Consider the following 16,117-nt stretch of genomic DNA (forward strand, 5'->3'; position numbering starts at 1 on the left):
GCCCTCCAGAAACAGCGGCAAAGGCCAAGGGTCCCTTCCCACAAAGCTGTCCACAGGTATTAAGTTCTCTTCCTGTGAAGGCACCTTGGTGGTCAGTGTGTTGTTTTGTGAGTGACAATTTAAAGTAATGTGTGGTGTGTGTATTTTATGGTTTTGATCTCTGGAAATCTGGAAGGACTCACTTAAAAATCAAGGTTGCCTTATATTTGGGCCAATTTAGAAGTGAAAAGTAAATACTGTCTTAACGCAAGACCCAGATTTCCAAAAGGTTTTCTCTTGGATGGTATCCACTAACCTTAAATTTTAATTGGAACGATGATGGTTCAGTATTTAAACTTCACTTCAATCATAGCTTTGCATCTTTGATTCTGCAAAGATGCGCCTTTCAAGAACTCAGAGTCTTCTACATGTAGTTATCTGTTAGATTATTTTATCTGTATCTAAAGCTTTGGATATTGTGTTTAATAAGAAATATACACAAATATTGTTTGATCGTAGCCCAGTTGTATAGTTTACCACATCTTCCTTTTAAACTATAAATCCCCACCTATGCCTTCGCCCTCCCCCATCCCTTCTACCCCCTTTCCCCTTCTTTTCTTTTTTTGTGGGCCCAAGGGCGGAACCAGCGCCTTCTGCATGTTGGGCAAATGCTCTACCATGGGTCTCTGTCCCCACCTTGAAGGACTGTTTGTACCTTCATCCTTAAAACCATGCACGCTATGTCTTCCCATTTTTAACAAGGAAAATTTCTAACGTGAGTGAGTTAGCAAGAAGAGAGTGTAGGGAAGGACTGCTCCATGAGAGTTAGGAACAGCGGTCTAACCTTCCCTATTCTAAAAGCACAGCTCCTGTATTCGCTAAGTCGACACAGCGCTCCTTTAAAAACTCCTGTAAGTGACAGAATTAAAGCCCTCTGACTGAAGTGGCGCTGAACGTTATTGACTTTCAACTCCGTTGAAGTTATTCTTCATTTAAATTGTAAAATCATCAGAGTGTTTTTAATCCACCCTAGTCTTCTGTAAGTTCAAGCCCAAACTTAGTTTTCTTGTCCTGTATTATTATGGTATATTTGCTCTTGGTTTGAGCTTGTCATTCTTTAGCTCACATGCTGACTTTGAACAAATATGTAGAGTACTTCAGAGATGGTTTTAATAACTGTGATATCATACTGGATGAAAAGTGTACATACATGTGCCTGCATTCATAAGGAGGAGTGCCACAGGTAACTTTACAAATAAATATCCAATGATGTCCTGTCAATTTGTACCGCATTTCCAGTCCAAGTTCAAGTTCTCTCTCTCTCTCTCTCTCTCTCTCTCTCTCTCTCTCTCTCTCACACACACACACACACACACACACCCTCATTCATATATATATATTCACACATACATACTTCAAGTTAATTATTGTCCTTTTTGTAGAAACAAAGGATGGAATATGGTCCAAGATCAGCTGATGCTCCTTCTGCCCCATCACCCCCTCCAACACCAGCACCCGTTCCGGTCCCCCTTCCTCCTTCTGCACCAGCACCCGTTCCTGTGCCCAAAGTTCCAGCAAACGTCACCCGTCAGAACAGCAGCTCCAGCGACAGCGGGGGCAGCATCGTGCGAGACAGCCAGAGATACAAACAACTCCCAGTGGACCGTAAGTCTCCTAGGGGCCAAGCCCAGTTTCACAGATCATATTAAATATTGTTAGATGTAAAGAATAGCCACTTACACTTCGTGGATATTTCCTCCCCATTTCTTGATCTCTGAGTGTCTCTGAGAAGCAGGTCATTTTCTCAGCTCTCTACGGTGTGTGTTTGTGCACACACTCCCGTGATGTAGCTGTTTAGGGCAGACTTGCGCAAACCAGACATACTGGATTTGACTCATGAACATCACTTGCTACCTGCACATTTCAAGGCTTCAATGAGCCCCTATGTATTTTAGTGTCTGGAAAGTGGAGGAAACCAAAGCTGTGTTTCCAAGGACAAGTGTAAAGATTTGAGATGATACATGCAAAGTATTTAGTGCAAAGTACTTGCAAGTGTGGAGCGGAGGTGTGTGGAGTGTTGCTCAATCTCCCTCTCCCTGAGGAGTTTTTTTTTTGGTTGTCACAAGCTACTGACATCTAACCAGAAGTCAGGGTGTTTGGCAATTCCTGAGTTGTGCAGGCAGTTGGAGATGTCAGCAGTGCGGAGCTTGAAAACTGCTCAGTTTTGACCAGTGCAAGCAGTCAGTCAGTATCTGTTGCTGACATTGTCGCTTCCTCACCTCCCAGCGTCCTCCTGGGCCTCTCCCTGCTGTTTGCCATCCTCAGGTACATCCAGAACCACATCAGCTTTACAGGATCACCTGCCAGCGTCAACCTCAAGTTTGCTTCCAACACAGATTTCATGCAGCTTGAACTTCATGTTTTCACAAATTAAAGTAGATTTTTATGAGACCGGTTTCTATGAGAACCACAGTAAAATAAACAAAATTAAAGGCATTATCATAACTTTGGATTATCTATTTTGTTGCTGAGGCAGAACTGTGTAGATACTTTGAATGCTAAAGGTAAATTCTGAGTATTTTTGCTGTACCTTATATATTATGCATATCTGCTTCATGTCTAATAATGTTTTTAAATCATCGTAAGTCAATTTGCTTGACGATAACTCATTATAGAAAACTTGGAAAGCCAAAACCAAGATGACATTTCCTATATCTGAGGCTTGATAAAAGTCTATAAAGGGTAAGTGGACATGTTATGTGGAAAACATTCCTAGCATTTTGTCTCATGGTCCCTCCCAAGGTTCTGTATTTTTCTCTCTTTATGAATTTTTTTTTACTATAAATGATCCATCTGTTTCCATTCCCCTCAATACTATTCATGATGTCAGAAAAGGAATGATCTGCAGCTGATTCTTCCTGCAGAGCCTCATCTCTGATACCCAGTTACCTGTATCCAACTGTAAATCTCCTGGCTGACATCGTAGGCCTGAGGCTCAGGTTCCAACTACATTCCTAATTTTCAGTGTCGTTTGCCCCCAGTGAATCATAGCTGCATGTACCCATTCATTATCATTCTCAATAAGTGAAAAAGAATACAGTGGAGACCCAAATGTGTTACTCTTTAACTACTATGGCAGTAGTGGCAAGATGTAATAATCACAAGCCTATTACATGCGTGATTTTTTCTCCTGAAGTATGAGGGATTCAAATCACCTTTTTAGTCATGTTTGACTTCATTAGAACATTTAGTCATGTTCCTTCATTAGATAGGAAAAGGCACTTGCCATGACCTGAATTCAATCCATGGGACGTGCATGGCAAAGAGAGAGAATCAACTCCCTTGTGTTGTCCTCTGATCTCACACCTATACACACACACACACACACACACACACACACACCAGTAAATAAATGGAAAATATAATAAAAAGATAATGAAAATTTAGAAAAGCAACTAATTCTGTGTCAGAAATAACTGTTTATGAATGTGAAATTAACTCTAATTAAATATATGACTAAATTTTTAAAATATGTGTGAGCTTTTTCAAAGATACCAGAGGAATAGTTTTCAGATGGGAAAATTCTATGAATATATTTCTTTTCCCTGGGGAACATTCCCTCTGAGAAACAACTGTTCTTTTCTCCTTTCTTCCCACAAGCTTACACATATCTCTGTCTGACACGTCAGCGCAGTGATCCCTGACATGGTGGCAGTCTGTTCCCGGCCTGGGGTCAGAGTTCAGAGGCATCCAGTCCCCTTCTGGAACAACACATGTCCTGGAATGGCTTGTTCTTTGTCCCACTTGAAGAAACCCGAGAACCTAGTGGGGAACAGGCATAGTTTGAACTCCTACACAAGAGCGAACTCTCCTGATAATTGAGAACCATCACTTTCAAGTCTGCTTTTCATACAGGAAAAGTTCACAGGGTCTGTAAAATAGAAACACTCTCACCAAATTAGCGCATGGGCTTGTGTCCTTAACATAATTTATCCTCATAATTGCTCTTATAAAATTCCTTTTTAAAATATCTCAAGTGTAGTTTGGCATTAAATAAATTTATTTTTTTGTATAAAATGAATATTTTCCAATAGCATATTTTTGGAGCAGTTTTTTTCTGAACAAAGGTCAGGGCTGTCTCGTGGTCATTTAGCAGATGACATAACTAAGTGTGTGTGTTTTGAGGTCCATGTTTCTCTCAAGATAAGCTCCTTGCTACCACATTCTCTGTTCATTCCCCAAACTTCTAATAAAAATAAAATGAAAAGGCCTAGAAAGTGGGAACTTATGCAAATATTATGGCCATAAACAAGGCCACGATATCAAATGTTTGTTTTAAAATTCAGAAGAGGACCGGGAGATGTATTTGGGTCGAGTGTTTGCCATGCAATGTGAGGATCTGAGTTCAGATCTCTAGCACCAATGTGAATAGCCAGGCATGACCATCAGCTTCATTCAGGGCACAGATGGCAGATCCTCAGCCCACTGGCCATCCAGTCTTGACAGCAAGCGTTCAGTGAGAAACTCTGTCTGAAAATATAATTTGGAGAGTTATTGAAGAAGACCTTTGACCCATGCCCTGCATAGGAGCATACACAGGTATACTCTCAAACATCACAACCAAGTTCACATACATCACACACACACACACACACACACACACACACACACACACACACACTTACAGGAAAGAAGCCACTTTTGCTGAAGTGGCGTATGCCCTCTTTAGAAGAGCTGCCTGGAGGTTGCTGGAGCCAGGCATCCTGTAACCTATTCAGATTGGTTCGTCAAAGATCCAGAAAGCATCACCTCCTACCTCTTTTGAAGATGCCAACTCAATAGTTTGCTTTGCAATTCTTCCTTTGACTTGAGCTCAACACTTTGTAACCAGTGCTGTCACTGTGGGAAGGGGTGTGATGTTGGTCTGCTTTGTTGTTAGGAAAGAACATTGAAAGTGGAAACCAAAACCCAGGAGCATTCTAGAAAGAGGTTTCTTTGTAATGCCCGAGGAAGGCTACCGAGGACTTGTGGTCCTCTTCAGTGGGTGAGAAGGTGTCGTGGTTCTTCAGTGTAGTGGTATTTCACTTTGAGGCAGACTTACTTCCTGCGTGCAGACAGACATTCAGTGATTTAAAACAGTCAGCTCCTGAAGCGCAGGCGCTGTTTTGCTTACACCCATCAACAGTGTCCCTTCCCTTCTTTCTTCCTGCATTTTTCTTTCTCTCTCTTTTTCTTTAAATTTCTTTATCGTCCCCTAGATGGGGAAGGGGCCCTCTCTCCGAGGGGCTGTGGCAGCGGATGGCTGCCGAGGGGGATCCAGTCATTGTCTTGACAGCCGTAACCATTGCTGAGTTACCAATGCTCCTCTGGCTTCACCCTCAAGCCCACGTGAGTGCTGCTAGGTAAACCCTGTGGGTCGCAAAGCAAAACAAAATCAGAAGACCTGAGGTGAAATGGCTGCAGGAGTGGGGGGTAGGGACGATGAGGATAAGCAAGGATGGAGGGATGAACGTGAGCGGAATATATTGTATACATGTAGGAAACTGTCAAAGAATAAACTAATTAAAAATAGCATTTCTTACATACTTGAGGCCCTAGTACAAATTAGACTTTATTAACACTAATTGTTTCACAGTTGGCTTTCCAGAGACACCAAACACTTTCTAAGAATGACATCAAAAGCTCCCTCCCGGTCATTGCCACTTGCCAAGTTAATTAGTTAATGGGATTATAATATCAGTTCTGATCTTCAAAACAATAACAGATAACAGTATACTTAAAGGCACACGTGCATTTCTGATACATTGAGATATTATCTACTCCCTTTATATTCAAAGGCCCCTGGAAGGAAGCACATGGAGGCAGAACCACTTGACGTGGGCGCTGGGTGAAAGGAGGTGGCAGCTGGGAAGGAATTGGCCCCTGGAGTTCGAGGGCAGTGGAGAGAGAGACAGAAGCAGTGACCCTAAAAAATAAGAGAAGAGCAGGATTGGGTGAAGCCCATTCTCGGAGACTTCCACTTCCAAGGGAGCAGAGAAGTGGGGAGCAGCTGGGAGTGAAACATGATTTAAAAGAGAGAAAAATGACTAAAAGAGGAGTGTATCTGTATGTGGAGGAAATGAATCAGGAAAGAGGGAGGAAATGGATAAAACACAGGATAAGTAGGAGAGAAGTTACATCAAAGGGTTAGAATAGGCCTTGAACCCAGGGTCTAGGGCACTCAGAGGGGCTGGCCTTAGGAGTGCAGGCTGAGGAGGGGTGGGGCTCACCAGTATGAGAGGGAAGAAACCAGCCTATGAGAGCAAATACTGACAGGCAGAACCACTGGAGAAACCTATGCAGATCGTTATTTACTTACTTTTGAGTCAGGGTCCCACTGTGCAGACCAGGCTGCTGTGGAACTCACTGTGCAATTTTGGAGGCTCTCTTTTATGTACTTTATTTTATTCCAAAGTTAGGAAGTGAGATCATTAGAGTGAGGATCAAAATAGGTTGGAGGTCTGCAGAATACGCCATGGATGTTAAATAGTTGCCTGAGGAGAGATGATTATATACGGTCTCAGTCTGTTACGGGAGCTTTCATGGCACTGTATGATGCTTCTTGTGTTTAAGTGTCTACCTGCTGCATTACAGCAGTGTAGCTGGAGTCCCGCCAGTCCCGGAGCCCACTTATTAAATAAACACACAGACTCTTACATTATTTAAGCTGCTTGGCCATTAGCTCAGGCCTATCATTGTCTAGCTCTTACTCTTACATTCAGCCCATTTCTATTAATCTATACTTTGCCACGCCATCTTCCTTTTACTGGCGGCAGCTCCAGCATCTCTCCTCTGCCTTCCTGTTCCCTCAATTCTCTCTGTTAGTCCTGCTTATACTTCCTGTCTGGCTACTGGGTAATCAGTGTTTATTTATATAGAGCGATATCCACAGCATTTCCCCTTTCCTTCTTTTTCAAAAAGGAAGGTTCTAACTTTAACATAGTAAAATTACATATAACAAAACAATTATCAAGCAAGAATTACAGTTATAATATCTAGTCATTTATAATAACTAGTCTATTTGGCAAAATTAAAGAAGATATCCTATCTATCTTATATTTGTGAGTCTAAGGTTTTATATCTAACATCTTTTATCATAACTAAGGAAAATTGTAGCTATCTAGCTTCAACTACATCAGAGACCTCAGAAGGATATACTGTTACCTGAGAAATGGGAGAAGGATGCAAGCAACTTTCGGGAGTCTTGCAGGGTAGACAGAGACAGCTGGCAGCCTGGACAGTCATCCAAATTTTTCTTGTAAAGTTGGGGTATCTGTCTTCAACCCACAGGCCTAGAGTCTCTCAGTCACTTTTTTTTTTTAGTGTCCTGTAGAATGTCCAGCAGTTTCCTCTGTGAAGCAGGAACCTGAAGGACCATTTTGTCAAGCAAAGTTCAGTGGTCATTTTTCTATGGGTCCTGTATGTCCAGTCAATCAAGCAGTCCAGTCAAGAACAGTTTCTTGCCCAAATGGCTATTTTTGTCAAGGTGAAGATAAACTCCATATGGAGTGTCATCAATGCCCATTCTCCTCTCTGAAGTAAATCGGTGCTGCCAGGAGCAGACATGTCTCACTGTCCAGAAAATCTAAATTTTTAAAATATTTTAAATGTCATATTCTGTAGGTCTTTGAAGTATTTGAAGATTACCTATCTATCTGAAATATATCTATGTATACCTAGAAGACTTAACTAACATGGCTACGAGTATGATTATCATAGATGACTAATTATTGATCTATTTTTTAATTACCTATTACAATTTTAAATGAGCTGTACAAACATAACACCTTAAACAAGAGTAGAAATATACACACAGTATAACAAAATTAACTTTAAGTTTGTATCAATAAACTAAAATCTATACCAATGTAAAACATTTTAAACAAGTTGTTGCTCTTTAAAAGTAGGTTCGTTAATCTACCCTTTTATCCTATCATCTCTATATCCCATATATCTATATCATATCCCCTTTTCTTTTTTAGAAAAAGATCACATTTATAATCAATCTGATTTAAATAAAAATATTGGTTTTTCTCTGTCCCACACCAGAGAGCTCTTCTGATTTGGGACATAAGAATTTCTTAACCTTTTTCTTTGAGCAATATGCCTGGGTTTAGAGAAGGAGTGAGCCAATTCCCTCTCCAAAGCCAGCTTGGTATATTTGGGAATTTGGGTGTAGCATCTCTTACTACTTCTTGCTGGAGGGTGGCGCTGTATCTTATGGGGACACAAAGAAAATTTTAGGCTTATGGGGTAGTCCGTAAGGCTGTATTGTCTGAACCAGTTGCCTTGAAACCGTTCTGAATGTTAGATCATCTGGGCTATGGTGTCATTGGAGACCTTTCAAGGGGTCTTGGCTGGTCAAACCTGATGTATCTTAATCTGGAACAAATCCATAGCATCTGGCTTTCTGTGGAAATAAAAGCAGAGCCTCTTTTCCAAAGCAACATATTCTTATATCCAAATTTTGAAGTCAAGGTACCTTTAAAATTTACATTTTGGTATAACTCAACAGCTTTTACAATCAAATGTTTTTCTTCAGTTAAGAATATCAAAGAGAACATAATCCAGATTCTGTGTGATAGCCATCTTTACGTGGCTTATTTTTTATATTAATTTTACTGTCTCTTTAAAGACTTTATTTTTAAAAAACTATCTATTTGTTTATATAACAGTATATATTCCTTTGTCTCTCTCTTTCAAGCCTACTTACATTTTTACATACATTGTAAACTATTCCATCTGAATCAGTCTTATTGTGAACCTATTGCTTTAAACTGCACCATTTTAAGACTGAAATGGTGCTGTGGCTGCTGGCTCTGCCCACTTCAGCTTCCCAACATGGCGGTGGTACATTTTTCACCAGCTCTGGGAGCCATCAACTCTCAGAAATAGTGGGTCTATACTTTTATCAAAGCAGCGTGTAGCTCAGAAATTTCTTTTTGTTTTGTACTAGCAAGGGCTAAATTCATCACGCAGCTTAATGTGCCACTTGCAGAGGCCTCATTACCGCCTTATGGCAGGTCAAGCACGCACGCCAGGAACCCGCCATAGTAGATAGTAGGTCAAACACACAGGCTGCCACTAACTTGAAAGAGACAACTAGGAACTGTTTTTAGTTCCATTTTAGTATCTTTTTACTCAGGTTTTAGGTGGAAACTCTTGCCAACATGTTGGGCGCCATTTGTAACTGGAGAACTTCTCTCCAGCTCCCGCCAAGTCCTGCCAATCCCAGAGCCCACTTATAAAATAAACACACAGACTCTTACGTTATTTAAACTGCTTGGCCATTAGCTCAGGCCTATCATTGTCTAGCTCTTACTCTTAATATTTAGCCCATTTATTAATCTATACTTTCCCACGTGGCTCGTGGCTTACCGGTGCCTTACATCTTCCTTGTCCTGGCAGCGGCTCCAGCCAGTCTCCCCCTCTGCCTTCCTGTTCCCTCAATTCTCCTCTCTGTTAGTCCTGCCTACACTTCCTGTCTGGCTACTGGCCTATCAATGTTTATTTATACAGAGCAATATCCACAGCACAGCAGCAGCCTTCTCCCTTGACCACGCTCATCTTTGACGACCAGAAGTATGTCTAGACAGGTCCCCACATGAGATCTCACTGGTTTAAAGCAGTGTAGAATGATCATCAGGGACGTGGACAACCTAGCGGGGATCACGTAGCTGAGCAGGCACAGGCACAGCCTGTGGAGACTACCGAGCAAAGAGAAGGGCCAGAGAGTCACTCTAATAATTCATCATGCAGCTTATACCAGGTCAGGTATAAGTGAGGGGGCATGGCAGGAACCCTGGATTGCAAATCCCTCAGGAGTCTGGGGATGATCAGGGTTGAGGTTCTAGAGGGGACATCATGATCAAGATCTTTGAACACATGTGCTCCCTTTCGGTGTTCAGGAAGGAAGTCTCAGATGGAAGAGGTACAGGATGAACTCTTCCAGAGGCTCACCATCGGGCGCAGCGCCGCACAGAGGAAGTTCCACGTGCCACGGCAGAACGTTCCGGTGGTCAATATCACTTACGACTCCACACCAGAGGAAGTCAAGACGTGGCTGCAGTCGAAAGGATTCAACCCTGTGTGAGTGCCGTGGACCACACGCCTTCTTTTCAGCTGGGTCGCTTCTGTGGCACCCGTGACTCTTAAAAGTTGTCAGAGCCCAGGTGGCATTCTTTGTCCCGTATTCAGGAAACAGTGGCTAACTGTTTAAAAGCAAAGAAGAAAAAAGGCAGAATTGGGGAAAACAGAAATGTCTAATCCTAGTCCATCTTCTAGACAGTAGTTTGTATCCTTCACTAGTTTCTTGAACAGTTGTTTCCAGCCGTGAGGACTGCTGGCATTTTATTCTTTCTCATCAGTTATGTGGAATAAGACGATGGTCTTAGCAGGACCGTACCATGTAGGGTGTGTGACATAAGACTTCTTGCTGCAGGATAGAGAGTCTAAAGGCTGTAAATCAGAGGTATCTTTACTGCCTTATGTACCTCTAATCTAAAAGTCTGTAGATGTTTCGTGTATATTCTGTACCATGAAATATTTGAACGGTACGTGGCTGAGGACTCTTAATTTAGAAACTCACTCACTTGGCATAATTGACAACAAAGTGCAGTTGTTAGTCAGCTGCCATGTTACAGGAAAGCTATCTGTTGCTCTTAGGGACAGGAAACAGAAACCTGAGGGAGTCGATGATTCGAAACCCTAACCATTCTATGCGCAAGGAACCTCTGGGTCATGGCCATGAGCATCTCTTGGCATTCCTTTGTCTCAGCACTATAGTGCTGTTTAAGGATATGGACTACACAATAATGGCCTAAGCCTGTCATCCCAGCACTTGGGAGGCAGGGATGGAGGATCTGCAGTTCAAGGTCAGCCTGAGCTACATAGGGAGTTCTAAACCAGCCTGGGCTACATGAGACCCTGTCTCAGAAGTGAAATCAAGTGAACACTAAAAAAACATGAATAGATAAATGATAGATATGAGAGGGGGGTGGATGAACTGGAGAGATGGTCTAATTGTTAAAGCAAGGCTCACAACCAAAAGCTTGAAGAAGGAGAGAGAAGAATCAGCAGCTTTTCTCTTGCTGACATTCACAACAGTCTGGTAATGTCTTTCCTTCTGCTCTTTATTTCAGGACTGTCAATAGTCTTGGGGTGCTAAACGGAGCACAACTCTTTTCTCTCAATAAAGATGAACTGAGGTCCGTCTGCCCTGAAGGTGCCAGAGTCTTCAGCCAAATCACTGTGCAGAAGGCTGCTTTGGAGGTGAGACTGTGGACAGAGCGGGTGTCTGTTAGGGGAGTGAGGACTGCCCGGCAGCTCTGGAACCAGAGTTCTTGTCCATGTTGGTCAATTTCCCCTCACCGAAGAGGCGAAGTAAATGTGGCTGTTTTCTCTGCCACTAGATATTGTCAGCAACTGTTTTCACAAAGGTTGTCTTTCAGTACAACTAGAGATTCATTGCTGAGCATTTTAACAAAAGCACAATGTTCTCTTTTTATTGCATAAGCTCCTATAAAAACTTCAGTTTTGCTAAGAGAAAATAAATTCATACCTGAGTTGAGTAACTGTCTGAGAGGCTAGGACTATTTTTTTAAATTTTTATTTATTTTGGAAATGTCAGTATAATAAATAACTAAAACCCTAGTTGTGGGGTGCTAGAGAGATGGCCAGGCCATTAAGAACATGCCCTGCTTTTATGGAGAACCTGAGTTCTGTTCCCAGCACCCACAAAAGGTCACACATAACCATTTGTAACAGCAGCTTCAGGAGTTAAACACTGTTTCCTTGCCTCGAGGGCCACCTATGTGCATATGCCCACACACATAGAAATGTACGTAAAAATAAAAATACATGGTGGTGGCACATCTATAAGCCAGCCCTTGTAGGGGGAGGCAAATAGCTTACTTCAAGACCAGCCTCAGCTATAAAATGAGTTCGAGGACTGTCCAACTACCCGAGATCCTTTCTCCAACAAAGCAAAGTCCTGGGTGCATTTCCTAAGCCTAGTTATTCATCTACAGAATCATCAGGAATTCTAAGGAAGGCCATTAAAAATGTGCAGCTGTGGGATGGGGAGACAGCTTAGCAGCTAGGATTATGTAATCATGACAACCAGAGTTCAAATCCCAGCACCTATTGAACCAGCCAGACATCCCACAAATACTGCTGACTCAAGTTCTGAGGGATCTGCCACTTCTTCTGGGCTCTGAATGTACACAGGCAAACCTGAGTGTGAACGTTCCACATGCATATATAACTCTCTCTCTCTCTCTCTCTCTCTCTCTCTCTCTCTCTCTCTCTCTCTCTCACACACACACACACACACACACACACACACACACACACACACACATACATGCATATAAATAAAATAAATCTAAAAGAAAGGAAAATAGCCAGCTACATGAAGTATTTAGTCTTGGCTGTCTGCATAGCAGCTACAGAGTAAATGAACATCTGTTCAGCTGGGGGTGTTCAAGCTATCCTCTTCAAAGTTGGTTCTGTAAGAGTTAATAGTTTGTGAAAATTATAGGTGGCCTCAAATAAAAGGACATAGGATTCAACATGAAGCTGATAGCTAATTTTCCCTACCAGGTATATTATGTAAATTGAACAGTTAAATAACTCAGGATAAAATAGCTTCATGTGTATAATCCTATAACCATTCTCCATCAAGCAAAATTCCATTACCGTGAGAACTCTCTTCTACAACATTGATCTGGAAGGTTTTATATTCGAGTTTGATGATTGCTTTTCATATGTAGGGTATGAATAAGAATTATGTCTTCCCCAAAGCAGTTTTATTACCATTATGCTTTCCAATCTTGTTAAGAATGTATAAATTACTTCTCAAGGGTATGTTAGGAAATCCTGTATCCCAAAGTTTCCAGATCCCTTCCTTCCGGGACGCCCTGTTACTGTCTTTACCTCCCTGCCTGCTTCCTGCTCCCGAGCCCTCTGGGAGTTGACTGAGGCAAAACTGATGCTGGGTTTCCTTGTGCTCCGTGGCCACCTTCCTCCTCACTGTTTTCTCAGATCCACTTCTTCACATAGTTTCTCACCACACCACCCCCACTTGTTACTTGAGCCTTCAGTCATCAGAGGGAAGGAGGAGACAGTACCTGGGCGTTGTAGGGAGAGCTGGGAGGTGAGGAAAGCTGGCAGGATCAGAGGGACAGAGTTGTCTGAAGGGGAACAGTGTGTTCTGAAGACACCCTTTAAAATCTCTAAAGGGAAATGAGTGCCTTGTTTGACTGACAGTTCTTTGGAAGGTGTGAAAAGATGGTTCAGTTGATCAAGTGCTTTTTGTAATCATACAGACCCTAGTTCAGATCCCGAATGCCCAAGTCAAAGGTAGATGTGGCTCCATGAGCACCAGGGAGGCAGAGACAGGAGGATTCCTGGGGCTGACCAGGCCAGCCAACCAGTGAGCCTCAGGTGGAGTCTGAGATTCTATCTCAAACTAAGGTGGAGCCAGGTGTGGTGGGGCACCCCTTTAATCCCAGGTGTGGTGAGACAATCCTTTAATCCCAGGTGTGATGAGACAACCCTTTAATCCCAGGTGTGGTGAGGCACCTCTTTAATCCCAGGTGTGGGGGAACCCCTTTATTCCCAGTACTCAAGAGGCAGAGGCAGAGGCAGAAGGGCCTCTATGAGTTTCAGGGCAGACTGGGCCATATAATAAAATCCTGTCTCAAAGGAAAGAGAAAGAAAATAATAATGTGAAAGGTGATTGAGAAGACAGTAACATTAACCTCTGACCTCCACATGCATGTGTGCACTTATACATGTGTACCTGAACACACATGTCACACACATATAAACACATACATGCATACAAAGTATTCCTTGGTAACTGACTCCTTGTACATAGAACCTCTTTCTATTGGCAAGTCTAAAACATTCTGCATGCATTATTGGTCTGTTTTCATGTTAAATTGAGAGGCACGGTCAGTGATGGTGAGTGACTTGTCTTAAGAGAGTTGGTTATTCATATGATGTGCTACTTAAGTCTAGAAACTTCATTGACAGGTAGAGGAGGCTCCTGCTTTCTTGAAAAAATAGTCGTGCCCCCCCCCCCCCGCAGTGGCCTGTGCCCCTGAGCCCTTTGATTTGATGGGTACAGCCACAGCACACAAGGTGGTAACTATGCTATCTACTCCATGTTTCTTTTTCAGGACAGTAACGGAAGCTCTGAGTTACAGGAAATCATGCGTCGACGTCAGGAGAAGATCAGCGCTGCCGCCAGTGACTCAGGGGTGGAGTCTTTTGATGAAGGAAGCAGCCACTGATCTGTTGAGCTCCATGATTCTTGGCATTGTTGGACAAGCTTTGTTTAAGAAGCCTTGAGGGAATGTCAAATCCATTGTCCTGGTGTATGTAAATTATCGCCATAAAGGGAAACAGTGGATGCCTGAGTGAGCAGAGGCCTCGCGCTGCTTCTTTGACCGTTGTTTTGACTAAAAACTGAGAAGTGGGCAGGTGATCTTGTTCAGCAAGTCAAGGTACTTGCTGCCAAGCCCAGTGACCTGAGTTCAAGTCCTTGGACCTACGTGGTAGAAGGAGAGAGCTAGCTTTTCCAAGTTGTCTTCTGACCACCATTCGTAAATAAACAAATAACATGTGTAATTAAAATAATTTTAAAGTTAATTAAAAAGAAAAATATTAGACTGATTTGACCTTGGGAAACATTTTTTTCCACTTTCCTAAGGCGCACTTCCCTTTGCTCCATTAATTATCTCAGCCTCCTTTGGTGATCTGTGTTGGGTTGTTTTGACAATGGAAAATGTATTCATTGCAACAAGGAAAAGCTATGGCCATTGATGACTAAGTCTGCCGGCTCAGCTTTCTGTGACTGAGATGCCTGTCATCCAGGGAGGAGGCTCAGCGACACTTACCCTCTGCTCACTTTAGACCTCTCCTCTGACATACCTAATGACAGTGTATTTAGGTTTATTTAAAGTTCTTAATGCCAACAGCTTAAAAAAAAATCACATTTGAATGAATTGTACAATGTAGCCAGACCTTGACCATGCAAATAGGAGACTCTAGTACATTCTCAAGACGTTTTGTTCCTCGAAGCTCTGTCAGTCGCAAAATCTTGCATAGATTACGCTCTGATTTAGTTTATATTCTGCTTATTGTGTATACTGTGTACGTACATATGAGGAAGCACAAGAGGGTTCACTTACACACAGTCAGTCAAACCAAGTACCCACCTTGGTGTTTATGACAGTATTTTGCTTAATGAAGGGCTGTTATAAATATTGATATAAGTAGTAAAAGGATATTGGGCCATTTTATGTGTTTTATCTGTGTAACAAGGGACACTTAATTTACATGTACTTTAACCCCATGAAAGAATCTAGATAGAGAGAAGAAAAATAGCTAAACTTCAACAAATGTTATTTTTGGAAACACAATTTTGTCATTAAATGTAATATTATTTCACATATATAAAGAAGACGTTATGTAAGAATGTTGTATATTTTAACATAAATCCATTTAGAGAGATTATCTAGACTCATTAATTTTTCATAGTGCCTTTTTCACTTGAGTCAGCTGGAAAGAGTCTGCAATAAACAGTATTTGCTGTATATTAATAAATAGCTTCTATCTCATCAACACGAAGATGTTTGCTTTTTTGGCTGGGCAATTGGATTAACAGAATGGGAGCAGAGGTCCACATAAACAGAAAGAAGTCTTCAGTGTGTGTCTGCATAGAAAATGGCCTCCCTCTATGCCTTCTATAATCAAGTCATAGTTGCTAACAAGAATAAAAACTCATACACACTGTATTCATTTTTGATCACTGCCCCAAGCGAATTTGTGTCCCGAAATCTGCAGTAACATCGGGCAACTTCTTAGGGGCCAAGTTTGCAAAGGTGTCGAAGGGACCATCAGCCTCCATCGTCCATCTCTGTCTCCCTATTATCCCGAGCAGATGTGAGATGACAAAGGAGAATTAGTTTAGATCTCTTATGTTCCATAAACCTTGACTTCATTGGGGAAAAAAAATCTCTGGAAAGCAAAATCAAAATCAAAATATTAGAATAACCCATTTGGAAAGTAGCAGATCCAACAGCAAAAG

General features: G+C 41.9%; 1 protein-coding gene across 7 annotated transcripts in view; it reads left to right on the top strand.

Annotated features, from left to right (window-relative positions):
- Eps8 (epidermal growth factor receptor pathway substrate 8) overlaps window positions 1-15,653 on the top strand; it is a 173,418-nt gene extending 157,765 nt beyond the window's left edge. For all 7 annotated transcript variants that reach the window (XM_028872184.2, XM_028872183.2, XM_028872185.2 and 4 more), the window contains 4 exons: window positions 1,422-1,644; window positions 9,927-10,107; window positions 11,160-11,289; window positions 14,205-15,653. In XM_028872184.2, coding sequence (XP_028728017.1) covers window positions 1,422-1,644; window positions 9,927-10,107; window positions 11,160-11,289; window positions 14,205-14,318 — 648 coding nt within the window. In that variant the 3' untranslated portion in view covers window positions 14,319-15,653. The remainder of the gene's footprint in view (window positions 1-1,421; window positions 1,645-9,926; window positions 10,108-11,159; window positions 11,290-14,204) is intronic.
- Window positions 15,654-16,117: the final 464 nt, after the last annotated feature.

The sequence above is a fragment of the Peromyscus leucopus genome, chromosome 3 (genome assembly GCF_004664715.2).
Source record: "Peromyscus leucopus breed LL Stock chromosome 3, UCI_PerLeu_2.1, whole genome shotgun sequence".
In the NCBI taxonomy this organism is placed as follows: domain Eukaryota; kingdom Metazoa; phylum Chordata; class Mammalia; order Rodentia; family Cricetidae; genus Peromyscus; species Peromyscus leucopus.